The sequence below is a fragment of the Ornithorhynchus anatinus genome, chromosome 4, assembly GCF_004115215.2.
Source record: "Ornithorhynchus anatinus isolate Pmale09 chromosome 4, mOrnAna1.pri.v4, whole genome shotgun sequence".
Taxonomy (NCBI): Eukaryota; Metazoa; Chordata; class Mammalia; order Monotremata; family Ornithorhynchidae; genus Ornithorhynchus; species Ornithorhynchus anatinus.
The window spans coordinates 11,494,049-11,513,156 of record NC_041731.1 but is presented as its reverse complement, the minus strand read 5'-3'; the positions used below and the strand labels follow the sequence as shown (position 1 = coordinate 11,513,156).

The window sequence follows — 19,108 nt, the reverse complement described above, 5'->3', positions numbered from 1 at the left end:
CATCTCATCCCATCCCATATTTCATCTCATCTCATCTCATCTCATCTCATCTCATCTCATCTCATCTCATCTCATCTCATCTCATCTCATCCCCTCCCCTCCCCTCCCCTCCCCTCCCCTCCCCTCCCATCCATCCGCACTTCCTATGAACGAATGAACGAATGAGTGAATGAGTGTCGGGGCCCCGGGCCCACGTGGTCGGGACTACAAGTCCCGGCAGGCCTCGGGGCGGGCCCGGCCGTCACTGCGCAGCTGCGGGCTCCCCGGCCGCCCTCCAGGCCCCGCCCCCCCGGCCGCCGCTCCCGCTCGCCATTGGCCGGCGCCGGGGGCGGGGGAGGGAGGGAGGGAGGGAAGGGCGGGGCAGGGAGGGAGGGGACTTCATGTCCCACAAGGCAGCGCGGCGCGGCCGGCTCCTCCCCCTCGCCCTCCCCCTCCCCCACCGCCTCCCCCACCGCCTCCCCCCGCCAGCCGGACCCCAGTGAGTACCGGGGGAGGGCGGGAGGAGGGAAAGGGCGGCCGGGCTTTTCCCTTTTTCTTCTTCTTCTTTTTGTGTCCGGCGGGAAGGCGGAGCGGGGCGGGCTCTGGGGGCGCCGGGAGGGCGCGATCTCCCCGCTTCCCCCTCCCTCCCTTGGCCTCTCGCTCCCCGGGGGGCTGGAAGGGGGGGGGGCGGGGGCAGGAGGAGCAGGAGAGTCCAGGGGGCAGGGGGAGGAGGGGCAGGAGGGTGCAGGGGGGTGGTCAGAGGGTCAGGGAACCAGGGGCAGGAGGGTGCAGGGGGGGTCAGGGGTCCAGGGGCAGGAGGGTCGGAGGGGCAGGGGTCCAGGGGCAGGAGGGTCAGGGGTCCAGGGACAGGAGGGTGCAGGGGTCAGGAGTCCAGGATCAAGAGGATCAGGAGTAGGAGGGGCGGAGGGGCAGGGGTCCAGGGACAGGAGGGTGCAGGGGTCAGGAGTCCAGGATCAAGAGGATCAGGAGTCCAGGGGCAGGAGGGTCGGAGGGGCAGGAGGGGCAGGGGTCCAGGGGCAGGAGGGTCGGAGGATCAGGGGTCCAGGGGCAGGAGGGTCGGAGGGGCAGGGGTCCAGGGGCAGGAGGGTCAGGGGTCCAGGGACAGGAGGGTGCAGGGGTCAGGAGTCCAGGATCAAGAGGATCAAGAGGATCAGGAGTCCAGGGGCAGGAGGGTCGGAGGGGCAGGGGTCCAGGGGCAGGAGGGTCAGGGGTCCAGGGACAGGAGGGTGCAGGGGTCAGGAGTCCAGGATCAAGAGGATCAGGAGTCCAGGGGCAGGAGGGGCGGAGGGGCAGGGGTCCAGGGGCAGGAGGGTCAGGGGTCCAGGGACAGGAGGGTGCAGGGGTCAGGAGTCCAGGATCAAGAGGATCAGGAGTCCAGGGGCAGGAGGGGCGGAGGGGCAGGGGTCCAGGGACAGGAGGGTGCAGGGGTCAGGAGTCCAGGATCAAGAGGATCAAGAGTCCAGGGGCAGGAGGGGCGGAGGGGCAGGGGTCAGGAGTCCAGGGGCAGGAGGGTCGGAGGGGCAGGAGGGGCAGGGGTCCAGGGGCAGGAGGGCCCTGGGGTCAGGGGGCCAGGGTCGGAAGGTTAGGGGCACGGGGACAGGAAGGTCAGGGGGCCCAGCAGCAGGAGGGTCGGAGAGACCTGAGCCAGGGGCAGGAGGGTCAGGGGGTCCAGGGGCAGGAGGATCGGGGAGGTCAGGGGTCCGGGAGCAGGAGGGCCGGAGGGTCAGGGGGCCGGGGGAAGGAGGACGTGGGATGGTCAGAGGGTCAGGGAACCGGGAGCAGGAGGGACTGGGGGTCAGGGGTTCGAGGGCAGGAGCATCGGGGAGTCCAGGGGCAGGAGGATCGGAGGGTCAAAGTCTGGGGGCAGGAGGGGGGTGGGGAAGTTGGGGGTCCAGGGGCAGGAGGATGCGTGGCTAAGGGTTCGGGGGCAGGAGGTCTGGGGGGCAGAGGGTCCCGGGGTCCAGGAGCAGGAGGGTTGGAGGGTCAGGGATCCAGGAGGATGGGGGCCGGTCAGGGCTCACTGGACGGACCCTAGGCTGAGTCTGGGGTGGTGTCGCCCTGGGTTATTTGATCTCGGTCTGTAATCCAGTTCTGAACTGCTTACCGGTTTACTTGCTAATAATGATACTATTGATGGTATTCGTTACGCGCTTGCTGCGTGCCAGGCACTGTATTAAATGCTGGGGTGGATACAAGCAAATGGGGTTAGGCCCAGTCCCTGTCCCACGTGGGCTTCATAGTCTTAATCCCCCTAAAATAGATGAGGGAACTGAGGCCCTGAGAAGTGAAGTGGCTTGCCCAAGGTCACACAGCAGACAAGTGGCAGAGCTGGGATTAGAACCCATGTCCTCCTGATTCCCGGGCCCCTGTTCTATCCACTGTACTATGTTGCTCCTCATAATGAGAGTAATTATTTTGCTATGTGTTAAGCGCTTACCACGTGCCAGGCATCGTACTGATGGCTGGGGTTTTCACAAGGAAGTCGGGTCGGACGCGGTCCCCGTCCCACGTGAGACTCAGTCTCGATCCCCGTTTTTGAATGAGGTAACTGAGGCAGACAGAAGTGAAGTGACTTGCCCAAGGTCACACAGCAGACTCTGTCACAAGAAGAGTTATTAAGCATATTCCATGTTCACTCGTGGGCATGTGGAATGATGATATAATAATAGTCGTATTGGTTAAGCGCTTACTATGTGCAGAGCACTGTTCTGAGCACTGGGATAGGTACAGGATAATCAGGTCGTCCCACGTGAGGCTTACGGTCAATCCCCATTTTACGGATGAGGTAACTGAGGCACAGAGAAGTGAAGTGGCTCGCCCACAGTCACACAGCTGACAAGTGGCGGAGCCTGGAGTCGAACCCATGACCTCTGACTCCCAAGCCCGGGCTCTTTCCACCGAGCCACGCAGCTTCCCCGTGGGAGTTGACCGACCATTAGTGGTATAGATTGTAAACTCAAGGGAAGGGATTGCTTCTACAAACTCTGTTATATTCTCTCCCGTGTGCTTAATACAGTGTTTTGCACACCACGCCCGATAAATGCCATTAATTGACTAGTCGGCACCCACCTGATGTAATGTACCGAACTAGTTGCTAGGTAAGGACAGAGTAATGAACTAACTCGGCCTTGTTTCTTTCTTTCTCTTTAAGCCCAGAGGCTAGTAGTCCGATATGGAGAAGGTGTTCACTCCGCTGGAATGCTTGCTTCCTTCTGGTACTGTACCCCTTCCTTGTAGCTCGAGATTCCCCTCAAGTAATATCCGTGGTCCAGAACCGACTCTCTTTTCGCCCAGACTTCTAAATTTGCTTGGCTAGGCATCTGTATTATTGTTTACCTGGAGAAAAGTTTGTCAACATCTTGCAAGCCAAACAAAGGGAATACTACATATTTTGGAAATACAGTTTGTTTGGGTTAAACAACTCCATGGAGGCCTTGAATGGAGGCAACCGTATTTTTACTCCTAACGTGTTGTTTCTGTTTTGTTCCCTGTAAGCAAACTGAGGTATTTTGACAAAGTGTCTGAGCAGATACCTCGTGCTTTATAATGGCCCTGTGGTAATCAGGCAATCAATCAGTCAGAGCTGTGTTGCCAGCCCAACTTTCAGTCCAATAAAGGGTGATTGGTAATTAACCAATTTGGTTGAACTTGACTTGTACTCACCTGGAAAATCTCAGCTGAGGCAGGACTTGCTGTGGCCTGTTGCTAATGAGAATATCATGAAGATTAATGTGATAATTTGTCAGAGACTTTGTTTTCCGTATAAATATAAGGTACTGATGTGATTGTTGTCTGATATTGTGAACCATGGGAGACCGCAAAAGACTTTTCTCCCCCTACCCCCTTCATATCTCTTCTCTAAAGTCTCAACTTCTCCCTTTCCTGTCTCACTTGCTCTCCTGGTGCTCTCTCTGCAGGTCTTCTCTTGTCTGATCTCTGTTTCTAAATGTGTGTATAGAAACACTTTATCTCTCTGTCTATTACTGTGTGTGTGTGTGTGTGATTAACTCCTCATGTATAGTATCTGTATTCATATATGTCCATGAATTTCCAGGAATCCTTTTTTCCTTTGTACTTCTGCCCTCTGTGTGTGTGTGTGTGTGTGTGTATGTTTGTGATCCAACTATATCACTGAACATTAAGATTGTGGCTAAACTGTTGTGTTGCCCCCCAAATCTTCCCCGCTTGACCTCCCTGCCTCTTTCCTTTCTGTCCTCCCAATCCAAACCACCACAGTCTTCCCTGTATTCAAGCTTCCCAAAATCCCACCTTCCCTGGTGGACTCTGAACAACTCTGTGGCCACCTCCTGCGCTTTTTACTTACCCACAGCATTTATATTGTGGGTATAGATGCGTATGCATTTGTAGACCTCTTATGATATCACATTATTCATTCGGATCCCTCTATTTGTCAATATTTTTGTGTCTGTGTCTCCCTCCTTCCCCACATTAGTCAGCTGGGAATAGCTTGCTTCTGCTGTACTACATATTGCACCCATTGGATGCTTAATAAAATACAATTACTCCTGATGACTGTTTCTCGAGTAAAAGTTGAGGAACTTGGTCTCCTTTGCTCTTCCTGCTTCCAGCAGTCTGGGTCAGGGCACGAGTTAAGCTCGCCAGCATGGGCACGGAGAACGTCTTCTACGCTGTAAGCTCACTGTGGGCAGGGAATGTGTCTGTTATGTTATTGTACTTTGAAGCGCTTAGTACAGTGCTTTGCAGACTGTATGGGCTCAGTAAATATGATCGACAGGTTGACTCCAGGGATCTTATTTGCAGACATCTGGGTCTCCAGTTCTCAGCTTTATAAGCGCTTAGAGTGCTGTGCACTCATTAAGCACCCAGTAAATACCGCTGACTTATTTTTTGCCTCCATTTGCTCTAGCAAAATCACATTATTGTCAAAGGAGGTTGAGACTACAAAAGCGAGTAAATAACAGTTCTGTTCAAAGATGCTTTAGAGGACATTTATAGTCCCTTTGTATGTCAAGGTGAGGCACCGTCAAGGGAAAATGGATGACGATCGTTTCACAAGGCAGCTGTCTCGGACGCAGTAGAATACACCTCGGAAATGACCCGGACCACCATGAAAGTTTGGCATTATCTCTCGTTGCTCAGGACTCTTTCTGTGGAACAGATTTTCCCCCTCAGACACGAGAACCTTAAACCGTATCTGCAATGGAACAGATCACCAGAGAATTTTAAAATTGACTTTTGTAGCGGGTACGGAATATCCGTGGGGCGTCGCAGTGATGCTCAATGTACATAAAATGTTCAGTGTAATCATTTATTATACTGGCAGAGTTACACTGGGGATTAAAAGATGAAGGCACGATGTGTGTAGAAATTAATCGAACCCTAAGACCCGAGATCTTAAAATTTATTCTTGTAGCAGGTGGGTACCTAAAGAACAAGTAGGAGAAAACCTAAGGCCATTCTCCTGCCAGCCCTCATTTTCCACTTGAGATGGGAACGATAGTCCGGGCCATTAAAAAAAAAAGAAGTAATCATAGAGGTGAGGAGTTCTGTAAAGTCCCTTTTTCTGCACAGAAATTGGTTAGGAACATGTGTGGATCAAGTTAAAGAGCAACACGTAAGGGGAGAAAGGTGCTGAAAAAGTTTAACCCATGAGAAGTCATTCACGTTGCCACACCTCTCTGATTCATCGGTTCAGTCAACACCAGGCCAACACCAGATGGAGGCCATCGTTGACCTCATTATAATGGATGCTACGGGCTTCTCTCAACAGACTCTGATCCCCCTACACCTCCAACTCTCCAACTGTGACCATTTTCTAACCTGCCTCCTCTCCCGCACCAAGACCTCTCTCCACCTGTCTCAAACCACTGGGCCTCGGTTGGACTCCTTATACCTCCGACACTGCCTTCTCCGCAGTGTTTGACCCCATCGCCGCACAGCCGAGATCCTGGAAGAAATCGGGAATCCTTTCTGTGCCATTTCAGATTTGCTCTCTCGTGGAACCAGGCCCTTTGATCCCCTGTCCACACCCCACTCACTGTTCCAGACCTCTCCCTCCCTCCTGGAGCCTCCCTCTCTCTGTTCTTTGTGGAATTTTCTTGATAAGATAAAGGCTCTCAGGCCTAACCTTTGCCTAAAGCTATCTTTCCCTCCTCGTATCCCGCCTTTAACCGTCTTCAACCTCTCCCTTTCTTAGGGATCTCCGGCAAACCTTTGCCTAAAGCCATCTTTCCCTCATATTCAACCTGCCTTCTACTGTCTTCAACCTCTCCCTTTCTTAGGAATTCCCTTCAAGCAGACTCAAGTCCTTCCCCTCCTGAAGTATTGTCCTTATCACCCCGTGTCCCCTGCTTCCTCCAGCTAATGTACCATCTACCCGTTCCTCTCTATCCTCCTCAATTGTCTCCCTACTTCAAGCTTCTCCCCTCCTCCAACTATTCTACAAAATTTAGCAGCAGTGTAGCTTAGTGCATAGAGCCCGGGCCTGGGAGTCGGAAGGATCAGATTTCTTGTCCTGGTAATGCCACTTGTCTCATCTGTAAAACGGTTTTAAGATTGTGAGAAGGGTGGGAGAAGGACTGTGTCCATCCTGATTACCTTGTATCTACCCCAGCACTTAGAACAGTGCCTGGCACCTAGTACTGTTATTTTTATACCTACCGTAGTAATCACCTTCCAGTGCAGTTAAACAGATGCTGTCTCCAAGGTTTGTTTCCGCTCACGGATCGTCGGTGTAAAGAAGAAGAGCCTAAGCAGCCCTTAAACTAGGCTCCACTTCCCTTATCCCAACCACCCGCAGGGTGTTTTTTCCTACTTTTTCCTACTCTCCAGAAATAGTCCCAAAATAATAATAATGGTGAGCGCCTACTACTTAGATTCAGTACAGTCAGGTTAGGCAGAGTCCCGTCCCACATGGGGCTCAAAGTCTAAGTGGGGAGGGAGAACAGGTATTTCTGCCCCATTTTTACAGATGAGAGAGTGGAGGCCTGGAGAAGCTAAATGACTTGCCCAAGGCTAAGCAGCAGGCAGGTGGTGGAGCTGAGATTAAAACCCGAGTGTCCTGAAAGATATCCAGAAGGCAGTTCATTCAGTTGTATTTATTGGGCACCTACTGTGTGCAGAGCAGTGTAGTAAGAGCTTGGGAGAGTCCAATAGAATGATAATCTTATCTGTTTACATCTCCCTAGTTCAGTCTCCTCCCTGAGACTTGTCAACGCCCCATCTTGTCTACTGCCATTTTGTTCCCCTCTCTTCCGAACTACGTTTCTGCTGGTTTTTACCATATCTGCTTGTTTTTATTGCCTCGAGAAGAGTTTAAATCCTTGAGTGTTAAGGCACTTTGTCCAGGTATGTTTGCAGTGCATTTTATATTTGCAGTTATAGTGCCTGTTACTCCTGCCTCTTGAAGGGCAAAAAACCGAGGATCGCTTTAGCTTTTCTGTATTTCTCATGCCCGCTGTAATCTATCTAGAAAAATACAGTTGACAAAATTGTATTTTGTATGAAAACATATACACTAAAAGATTTGTATTCTGTAACTGTCATGGAACTATATCAAGGCTGATCAAGTGACAAAAGCATGAGAAGTGCTTCTGTTAGGAGATTATAAGGTTTTTACTCTAATTTATATATCTTTAGGTACGCTGTTTTGGATGTCAGTGTGAATAGATAATTTCAAAGAAAGCTGTGTAGGTTTTCTAGAAGAGTAACAAACAGCATCGAGAATAGGTTGTGCAGTATATAGCTAGATTTATCACCGGTTACTGGGAGGTATCAGAAACCTCTTTAATTATTTCCACTGTTCATATCTTTAGGTATCTATAAATAATGTAATCGAGACGAGCGTGAAAAGAAAAAGCCCGAATCCAGGTAGCAAAGGGAATAGTTAGGCTGGACATATAACTTCTTGCCTAACTGCTCTCTCTTTTACCCAAATTTACATTTACTGAATAAATAAGCTGAAATAAATAGCCTCCTCTGAGAACAAAACAGGAACTGAATAAATGCAAGGACTTTGGGATGCTGGCAAAGTCACCGGATTGCAAGTTAATCGTGTCACCGAGCTCTTGTTTACAAGAGCACTGGAGACCGGATGTAAATTCAGGTAGAGGCTTAGAATAATGGGAGTTATTTTTATGAGTTTAAAACATTTAGATTTGTAGCCTGACATGGAATCCTTTCTTTCCCTCCCAGAACGCGTGTTGTAATGACCTCCTCAAAAAGTGAACTATGTTCTTAGTGGCCTAATGGAGGCATGAATGCCCGGAACGTATTGATTTCTGTTGTACTTTCCGAGTGCTTAGTACAGTGCTCTGCACACAGTAAGCTCTTGATAAATGTGATTGAATGAATGAAAGGACGCACCCGTTCCATCAGCCTCGGAAGACTGATTTTTATCCTGTAGTTTAGCCACACGGTATTTAAGTACTGTCATGAGTTCATCTGACATTAGCAGCAGTAATTGATCAATCGATGGATTTTTATTGAGAGCTTACTATGTGAAGAGCACTATTTTAAGGGCCTGGGAGAGTAGACTACAACAGAATTAGCGGACACATTCCCAGTAAGAGTGTCAAGGAAGAATAAAAACAATACCTTCAATTCTCACAAGAGAACATCAGCTAAGCTTTCGGACACTTTCATTTTTTGTTGCCTGTTATCCACAACCTCAGATATCAAGCAAAAAGGGATAAAAAAAAATAAAACACTGTACCTTCTGGTTCCTGTGCCAGACTCTGGGCCTGCAAGGATACCTGGGTCTATCAGTCAATCAACAGCATTTATTGAGCGCTTACTGGATGCAGAGCACTGTTGTAAGCTTTTGGGAAAGCAAAGTACAACAGGGTTGGTAGACTATGATTAACCAGGGATACCCGGATAACTCTACACTGTAAACTTGAGGTGGGCAGGGATAGTGTCTGTTTATTGTTGTATTATACTCTCCCAAGCACTTAGTACAGTGTTTTTTTAATCCACAGAAGGAGCTCAATAAATACAATCGAATGAACTCTTTCGGCCCCACTTCCTTCTTAAGAACCCTTCCGTGGCAGGAAGCAGAGGATGCCTGTGTCCCGGTTTTGACCCGGGCTGTTACTCTGGGATTCTCCCCGGTCCATCGCTCTTCCCGCTTTTCACCCTTTTCCCTAGGCTCGGCTCCTGGATTGCAGTGCGGTCCAGTTGTTCCCCAGCTCCCAGATATTTTGAATAAATCAGCCTTCTGAAATAGTGGTAGAATCCCTATCCTTTCGGTTGTTTGACAGTCAACTGTGTACGTGGCTTCCATCTTGAGCTTGGATTATCGTTCCCCACAGAGAAGGAAGGTTTAGTGAAGACCCAATTAACTGGATCAAGGCTAATCTGGATTCCTAGGTTTTCTAGGTAATTGAGGGTTTGTAAACGTTTCTACTGGGGTTATTGGAGAAACTGACGTATTATGTTGGTGTACTTTCCGGTCTGATAAGGGGAGGTGACAGGAACCCCTTTACCGGAGCAGCAGTTGCATTAAATTTATTTCAGATGCTTTTCTCACATCACCGCCGTGGCTCAGTGGAAAGAGCGTGGGCTTTGGAGTCAGGGTTCATGAGTTCGAATCCCAGCTCTGCCACTTGTCAGCTGTGTGACTGTGGGCAAGTCACTTAACTTCTCTGTGCCTCAGTTCCCTCATCTGGAAAATGGGGATTAAGACTGTGAGCCCCACGTGGGACAACCTGATTCCCCTATGTCTACCCCAGCGCTTAGAACAGTGCTCGGCACATAGTAAGCGCTTAACAAATACCAACATTATTATTATTATCATCCAGACCCATTTGGCTTCTAAATCAGGTGTTCCATTTCAGGAGGTAAGAGACCTAGAGTATGAACCTGCTTGAGGCAGAGGCACTGGGTGTAATCACTGCCACCAGCTTTCAAAAATCATTAGCCTTGCTTCCATTCCACCAGATCAGGAATCGCGCAGAAGAGCCAAACAGAATTACATCAGGCAGTGCACGGCACCCCGTGTTGATGTCATTAAGTCATGAAGCGGTGGCCTAGCGGACAGAGCAGGGCCTGGGAGTGAGAAGGAGCTGGGTTCTAATCCTGGCTCCACCCCTTGTCTGCTGTGTGGCCTTGAGCAATTCACTTTACCTCTCTGGGCCTCAGTCACCTCATCTGTAAAATGGGGGTTAAGACAGCATCGTGTGGGACGGAGCGTGTCCAACTTGATTAGCTTGTATCTACCCTGGTCCTTACTACAGCATTTGGCACATAGTAAGCACTTAACAAAAATCATTTAAAAAAAAAACAAAAAACAAAAACAGATGGGTTAAGAGAAAGTGCTCACTGCATGTCCTAGGCCAAAACTCATAAGAAAGCCATCAGGACCAGGAAAAGACCTACAAAACTCTATAAGAAAAGCCTGAAAGATTGGCTTTGCCCAGGACAGTCCATTACACTGAGAAATAGAATAAATCCACCCCACTGCCTACCGGGAAATGTAGTGACCCTTGCCTTCCCTATGCCCCCTCCAACAGGACCTCGGTAAAAGGTTTGGAATATCAACGCTCTTATCAAAGATTGATTACACAAACCAGCAGTGGCCCAAATAAGGATGAGCTCCTTTATAAACTTTGATCCTTAACACTTTTCAAATTATCTTATATGTTGCTTGAGAATGTGTTTTATCCTTTCCTACAACCTGTCTTGGTTTAAATTTGCTTCCCGTTACTTATCCATTTCCCTCCGTTTCATTTGCATTAGTTGGTAACCACTGGAGCAGCAACCAGGTTAGAAACTTTCATCTTCGTGCCAGGGAAGTCACCTGCATCTTGTATTTCTCTGAAATGCTCCGGATCGCTTCATAGGTTGTGCTAGTTCTGAAGAACTCTTCCTCTGGTTGCGATGTCTTTCCAGGGATAATATGTTTTCTGAGCTTGGTGTTTAGGCAACTATTGTAGACCGCCACAGATACGTAAATCCAAGTTAAGGAACTTAGGCAACACTGAGGTAACCGGGTAGGGTTTTCAGTGTTTCTGGTGAATCATGCCTAATGTTAGAACAGAGCGGCAGAAAGACAGAAGCAACACCAGGTCCTGCCGGGAGGAAATGTGGCTGCGTATTTGACTGTGGCTTTGAGTGTACCATATGAAAAGGTTTGTGGGTTCACTCCCGCATTATGGCCAGTGTTTCTTGGAGAGTCAGAGAGAGTCAATCCCGTCAGCTAGTCTAGCTGTTGGTCTGGTGAGAGAAGCGCTGATTTGGGAATCGGAAGACCTGGGTCTTAGTCATGGGTCTGTCTGGAGCTGGCAAGAATGATTGCCTGTGCACCTTAGTCCGGGCTGCACTCCAGGCCGCGGTGGGAATGTGACTCATCAGGATGAGGAAGTGTGAGGGCTGCACATTCCATTTACAACATAATTAGTTCCTCTGTGCAGGTGCTTGGGACCGGGCCTTATCCATCGTTTTGAGAGAGTCCTCCATCCTCTATCATTCTCCCTCTCATCCTTCCCCCCCTTCTCCCCTCTACTCCTCCTTACCTCCCTCTCCCCCTCATCCTTCCCCACCCTCTCCTCCCCTCCCTCCTGTCTCTTTCTCCTCTCAGTTGAATCCCTATCGTACTTTCTGAGAAACGTCTTTTGTTCTTATGCGGCCCTGATTGGAAGTGGTTAGATGTAGAGGCGTTTTTGGATGATGGGGTGAGGTGGAAAAAGTTTAAGAAGTCTACCCTGTACCCCATCCCAGCTGGGAATGGGGGATCTGTACTTCGTCAGAAGCCTCCTATTCTACATCAGGCCAGTGGAAGAAAAGAGAATCGACACATCCTGGTGATTGTCCTCCTGTTGCCTGGCTCTGGCTTACACGTGGGCGGAAGGATCAGTCGTTACTTGGGTCAGAAACACTCATCTACATTAAACCCATTCACGTTCCAGCCTTATAACTGCAGTGCTACTACTGACTGTCAGCATCACAGCAGATATTCTATTTTAAAGCTGAGAGTGGCGGAAATCTGAAGCTTTCAGTTGAGAATGTTTTCACGGACTTGTTTTAAAGACAGGTTCTGCTACAACATGTGGTTTTCATTACATAATTTGGATATAGCACCGTGGAAGAATAAGGTAACATTCTGATGTAATACAATCCACAAGGTGGTGCAAGTAGATTTGCCGCAGGAAGAAGCGATTCTGTCTTTCGGCTTCGGTCGAGGCTTGATGCTGCCTCCCGGTTTCTGCCTGAGACCTAGTGTGCTTTGCCATAGAGCCCTTTGCATTTCTTTTCACTCTTAAAACTTAACTGTACTTTCCACTCTATCTCCCAAGTTATAGGAGACTGCCTGTACTTAACCTTATTGGATTTGGAAGGGAGCATATCTTCTTTGCAATTCATGTCGCTAGATGATTTCTCATCTGCCGGTGAAGATGTTTTGAGTGCTTTAATAAGTCAAATAATTGTCAAGTCAGGTTACTCATTTTGGCAAAAGCCAGAGGCTATTCTTAACTGCTGAGCTGAAGAAAATTCCTTTTTTTAAAAAGAACTAATCTCAGAGTTTTCCAGTACTAAGTGAGGAAACAAGATAGATCCTTTTTGGAAAAAAAAATATACATGCCTTATGAGATGCTGATATCTAAGACTATTTGATAGATAGCAGGGATAGTCTACAGAATTTGGTTTCACTGTACCATACTGACTTTATATTCATTAATTTTTTGTGTGTGTTTGGTTAAACAGGGAGTCTGATTTTCCTAAGGCCTTTGGTAATTAGGCACTTGGGAATGTGCATTAACTCTTTAAAACCACTAAGGGATTGTTTAGTGCCTTGCTGCGTATAAAACTGGGAGTTTTCAACCTATTTTAGAAAATATCTCTGAAGTTTCCCTTTACCTCTTCCTTCTGTTACACTTCCCTTTTACCCCGCCCACGTACCCAGCTCACATCCACGCACCCCTCCGAATTTATATTCTTTCCTCACCTCTGCACCTAATCGTCAGCAAAGGTATTTTTTGAGGGTTTGCAGAGTGCAGAGCACTGACTAAGTGCTTGGGAAAGTACAGTGCAACAGAGTTGGTAAATCTGTTCCCTGCCCACGACAAGCTTACAGTCTTTAGTGACGCAAAGGGAGAGCCACGATTAAGAGTGCAGGAAGTACAAGTTAACAACAACCCAGACAACTATATGCCTCAAAGTGGATCGCTACAATATTTCCCATCGTCTACCATAATAACGATTCTATACTTCCTACAGTGCTGAGTTTGATTGAAATACCTCATTCATTCATTCAGTCGTATTTGAGCACTTACTGTGTGGAGAGCACTGTACTAAGCGTTTGGAAAGTACAGTACAGCAAATAGAGACAATCCCCAAGGAGGGCGATGGCTTTGTTTCTCTCCTCTGAGACTGGAAGTATTAATTTTCTTCTCCAATTGCTTGCCTTCCTCCCAGAGACTCACATCTAGGCACTGGGGGAATTGGATTTACTGGTACTTATTAGTGTTAACTCTCCTCTGATAGGAAAACCAGAAAAGTGAAGCGTGCTCTAGGCAGGGAATGTATTGATTGTTCTATTGTACTCTACCAAGTGTTAGTTCAGTGATCTGCATATAGTAAGCACCCAATAAATATAATTGAATGAATGAATGAAAAAGTTTCCACCCTTTCCAAGTAGTAAATTAGCAATAAAATGGGAAATCTCCTGTTTAATAACTTAAGTTCCTTTTATTATTATTAATAATAACTATAGTACTTCAATCATGCTTATTGAGCATTTATGCTGTTAATGAATTGAATTGTACATCGCCTTGATTCTATTTAGTCGCCATTGTTTTTACGAGATGTTCTTCCCCTTGACTCTGTTTACTGCCATTGTTCTCGTCTGTCCGTCTCCCCCGATTAGACTGTAAGCCCGTCAAACGGCAGGGACTGTCTCTATCTGTTGCCGACTTGTTCATCCCAAGCGCTTAGTACAGTGCTCTGCACATAGTAAGCGCTCAATAAATACTATTGAATGAATGAATGAATGAACACTGTACTAAGCTCTTGAAAAGTACAGTAATAAAGAGAGACAATCCCTAACCATACCGGGTTTACAGTCTAGAGGGTCGTTAAGAACTTACTACCTGCCAAGCACTGTTCTAAGCACAGGGGTAGATACAAGTTGATCAGGTTGGACTCGGTCCCTGTCCCACGTGGGACTCACACTCTTAATCCCCATTTTCCAGATGAGGTAACTGAGGCCCAGAGAAGTGAAGTGACTTTCCCAAGGTCACCCAGCAGACAAATGGTGGAGCTGGGATTAAAGCACAGATCCTTTTGACGCCCAGGCCCGTGCTCTATCCGATAAGCTAGGCTGCTTCTCTCTGCTGCTTCTAGAATAATTTTCAGTGCTGACATCCACTCAGTATGCATTTGTAATATTTCCTATTTATTTTACAATATTTCCTATTTCTAACCTTTCAAACCATCTTTTTAAAAATGTCAGTGGTATTTGAGTGCTTACTGTGTGCAGAGATTACTGATCTAAAGCGCTTGGGAGAGTACAGTGCAGCAGAGTTGGTAGACACGTACCCTGGCTACTAGGAGTTTATAGTCTAGAGGGGGAGACAGACGTTAAATTATTATGGATAAGTAGTGCGGGACTGAGGGTGAGGTGAATATCAAATGCTTAAAGGGTACAGATCCTAGTGAGATGGAGAATGAAGTGTGTAGGAGGAAATCAGTGAGTTCACAAGGTAAAATACACAAGCTGATTGAGTGCTTTAAAGCTGGTGGTAAGGAGTTTGTTGAAGTGGCTGGCAACATTGGAGGTTCTCAGGGATTGGGGGAGATGACTGAATTTTTTGAGAAAAACTTTGTGTTTTTGGAAAAAGAATCTGGTCAACTAAGTAAGAATTGGAGGAGGAGGAGAGAGAGAAGAGGCAGGAAGGGCAGAGAAGAGAAGAGAGAGAAGAGGCAGGAAGGGCAGACACTGTCGACCATCCCCTCCTCCTCCATACCTTATCTCACCTTGGCTTCACGGACTCTGTCCTCTCCCGGTTCTCCTCTTACCTCTCTGGCCGGTCATTCTCGGTCTCCTTTGCCGGAGCCTCCTCCCCCTCCCATCCTTTAACTGTTGGAGTTCCTCAAGGGTCAGTTCTCGGCCCTCTTCTGTTCTCCATTTACACTCACTCCCTCGGTGAACTCATCCGCTCTCACGGCTTTGACTACCATCTCTACGCAGATGACACGCAGATCTACATCTCCGCCCCTGTCCTCTCCCCTTCCCTTCGGGCTCGCATCTCCTCCCGCCTCCGGGACGTCTCCACCTGGATGTCGGCCCGCCACCTAAAACTCGACGTGAGCGAGACTGAGCTCCTCATCTTCCCTCCCAAACCCGGTCCTCTCCCAGACTTCTCTATCACCGTCGATGGCACGACCGTCCTTCCCGTCTCTCGGGCCCGCGATCTCGGTGTCATCCTTGACTCGTCCCTCTCGTTCACCCCACGCATCCTATCCGTTACCGAGACCTGCCGGTTTCACCTCTACGATATCGCCAAGATCCGCCCTTTCCTCTCCACCCAAACGGCTACCTTACCGCTACGGGCTCTCATTATATCCCGGCTAGACTACTGTGTCGGCCTTCTCTCTGACCTCCCTTCCTCCTCTCTCGCCCCGCTCCGGTCTATTCTTCACTCCGCTGCCCGGCTCATCTTCCCGCAGAAACGATCTGGGCCTGTCACTCCCCTTCTTAAACAACTCCAGTGGTTGCCTATCGACCTCCGCTCCAAACAAAAACTCCTCACTCCAGGCTTCGAGGCTCTCCATCACCTTGCCCCTTCCTACCTCTCCTCCCTTCTCTCTTTCTACCGCCCACCCCGCACGCTCCGCTCCTCCGCCGCCCACCTCCTCGCCGTCCCTCGGTCTCGCCTATCCCGCCGTCGACCCCCGGGTCGCGTCCTCCCGCGGTCCCGGGACGCCCTCCCTCCTCACCTCCGCCAAACTGATTCTCTTTCCCTCTTCAAAACCCTACTTAAAACTCACCTCCTCCAAGAGGCGTTCCCAGACTGAGCTCCTCTTCTCCCTCTACTCCCTCTGCCACCCCCCCTTTACCTCTCCGCAGCTAAAGCCTCATTTTCCCCTTTTCCCTCTGCTCCTCCACCTCTCCCTTCCCATCCCCACAGCACTGTACTCATCCGCTCAACTGTATATATTTTCGTTACCCTATTTATTTTGTTAATGAATTGTACATCGCCTCGATTCTATTTAGTCGCCATCGCTTTTTACGAGATGTTCTTCCCCTCGACTCTGTTTATCGCCATTGTTCTCGTCTGTCCGTCTCCCCCGATTAGACCGTAAGCCCGTCAAACGGCAGGGATTGTCTCTATCTGTTGCCGACTTGTTCATCCCAAGCGCTTAGTACAGTGCTCTGCACATAGTAAGCGCTCAGTAAATACTATTGAATGAATGAAAGAGACTGATGACGCAGTCAAGGCAGGACATGATTAGTGCTTATCAGCACAGTAGCAGTTTGGATGGAGAGGAAGGGGCAGATTTCAGTGATATTGTGAAGGTAGAATTGATGGAATCTTGTAAGCCAGAGGCAGATCCTTGAGTATGAGGGTGAGCCCTACATTTTACCCTTCCTCTCCTTCCTGACATCTTATTCTGTGTTAACTGCCCCCATAGGTAGATTTGGGGTAATCAAGAAGTGAAGGAATCACCAGTTCACATCACTGTGTCCAAAACCGAGTTCTATTCCAAACATGTGCAAATAATGCATTTGTCCATTCTTGGCCATGCAAATAAGCATTATCCCGCGGATCCAGGGTTTAAAGAGAATCAGGACAACTAAAGCCTCGATTTGGTCTCCCCATTAACTGTGTTAATGTGCTAATCTTTGAAACAAAAACCTAGTTTTGATTTCCTCTTTCAAAAAACGTCCATGCAGAAGATAAACTCTAAGCTAACCATAGTAAAACAGGCTGGTGCCAATAAGGTTTATTGGACATTATTTGTGTGTATGTGTGTGTGTGTGTGTGAGAGAGAGAAACAACATCTAAGGGCTTACTCGGTGCTAGGCACTGTACTAAGCACTGGGATAGATAGAAGTTAATCAGGTTGGCCATGGCCCATATGGGGCTCACAGTAGTAATCCCCTTTTTACCGATGAGGTAACTGAGGCACAGAGAACCTCCACACAAAACAAAAACTTCTCACTCTGGGCTTCAAGGCTCTCCATCACCTTGTCCCCTCCTACCTCTCCTCCCTTCTCCCTTTCCAGTGCCCACCCCGCACGCTCCGCTCCTCCGCCGCCCACCTCCTCACCGTCCCCCGTTCTCGCCCATCCCGCCGTCGACCCCTGGCCACGTCCTCCCGCGGTCCCGGAACGCCCTCCCTCCTCACCTCCGCCAAACTCATTCTCTTCCCCTCTTCAAAACCCTACTTACAGCTCACCTCCTCCAAGAGGCCTTCCCAGACTGAGCTCCCCTTTTCCCTCTGCTCCCTCTACCCCCCCTTCACCTCTCCTCAGCTAAGCCGTCTTTTCCCCCCTTTCCCTCTGCTCCTCCCCCTCTCCTTTCCCATCCCCTCAGCACCGTACTCGTCCGCTCAACTGTATATATTTTCATTACCCTATTTATTTTGTTAATGAGATGTACATCACCTTGATTCTATTTACTTGCTATCGTTTTAATGAGGTGTTCATCCCCTTGATCCTATTTATTGCTATTGTTCTCGTCTGTCCGTCTCCCCCGATTAGACCGTAAGCCCGTCAAAGGGCAGGGACTGTCTCTATCTGTTACTCATTTGTACATTCCAAGCGCTTAGTACAGTGCTCTGCACATAGTAAGCGCTCAATAAATACTATTGAATGAATGAAATTAAGTGATTTGCCCAAGGACACTCAGCAGACGAGGGGCAGTCAGGTTTAGAACCGAGGTCCTTCTGACTCCCAGGCCCGTGCTGTATTCACCAGGCTTTGATGCTTCTCACACACAAATCTCCAAAGACAGGAGCCCATTGGTTTGTCATTTCATTTCCCTCCAGCCCCCAGGCAATCGTGGGCAAGACATTGAGGCTAGGGGTGGTCATTCAACCCACTTTATAACTGGACACTTCAGTTTTCCCCGGCCTATCCCCTGTCTGGTTTAGATACAGCGTTCTACTTTTTCATCTCCAGTATCACAATTGTAATGATACAATTGTGTGCTTGGGGAGGAATAGGAGTGGGGTTCAGAGAAGCAGCGTGGCTCAGTGGAAAGAGCCCGGGCTTTGGAGTCAGGGCTCATGAGTTCGAATCCCAGCTCTGCCACTTGGCTGTGTGACTGTGGGCAAGTCACTTAACTTGTCTGTGCCTCAGTTTCCTCATCTGTAAAATGGGGATTAAGACTGTGAGCCCCACGTGGGACAACCTGATTCCCCTGTGTCTACCCCAGCGCTTAGAACAGTGCTCGGCACATAGTAAGCGCTTAACAAATACCAACATTATTATTATTATTATTAACTCAGTAAATCTGAAAATAGCTGGTATAATTATCTGTAGGAGATGCGTGTTTATACAAGGCCGTGATAAGGCAGTGCTTAAATAATGGCGTTTTATCTTGAAGAATTCTCTTTAGCATGGAAGTTAGCTGTGCACGTGTTGCCTTTAAGGATATATGACGTGTATTGGGTATCTCTGATAAAGATCTCATCCTTCAACAATCTAGATTAAAAAAGCAAAACGCAACTCCTTGGCTACTTGAAATGGTTGGTTTTTTTAACAGTATTTGTTGATTTACTAATATTATGTCATAATAAAAGCTAGAGTTTGTCAACTACAAAAATCTTTAGTCCTAACGTAAAACAACCATAAAAAAATCCTCGTAGTAAACAATTTATTCTGTCTGGTTATATATTTCAGGCTTAACTACATCTGAGTTTGGATGTTGTAATTTGTTCTTCTTGGATTTTATTTTTATATTCGTGTCTTAATTTTCATTTCACTTTTAATTAGTTTCATTATATTTGGTGGCAAATGTTTGGATTATCTTCATTGATAATAGCCTAATTAGTTCTCTTGCCTTTAAGTACTGTAATGTCTTGTTATTTTTGTAAACTATCTTTTCCACATATTTTAGAGAATTCATTTCTTACGCTTTTAATGGTCTTTAGGTCTTTAGAATCCCTTCCTGCAACTTTC

General features: G+C 48.0%; 1 protein-coding gene across 2 annotated transcripts in view; it reads left to right on the top strand.

The window, feature by feature from the left end:
• Positions 1 to 447: 447 nt before the first annotated feature.
• TPK1 (thiamin pyrophosphokinase 1) overlaps positions 448 to 19,108 on the top strand; it is a 305,692-nt gene continuing 287,031 nt past the window's right edge. For both annotated transcript variants that reach the window (XM_029063456.2, XM_029063455.2), the window contains exons 1-2: positions 448 to 478; positions 3,152 to 3,215. In XM_029063456.2, coding sequence (XP_028919289.1) covers positions 3,173 to 3,215 — 43 coding nt within the window. In that variant the 5' untranslated portion in view covers positions 448 to 478; positions 3,152 to 3,172. The remainder of the gene's footprint in view (positions 479 to 3,151; positions 3,216 to 19,108) is intronic.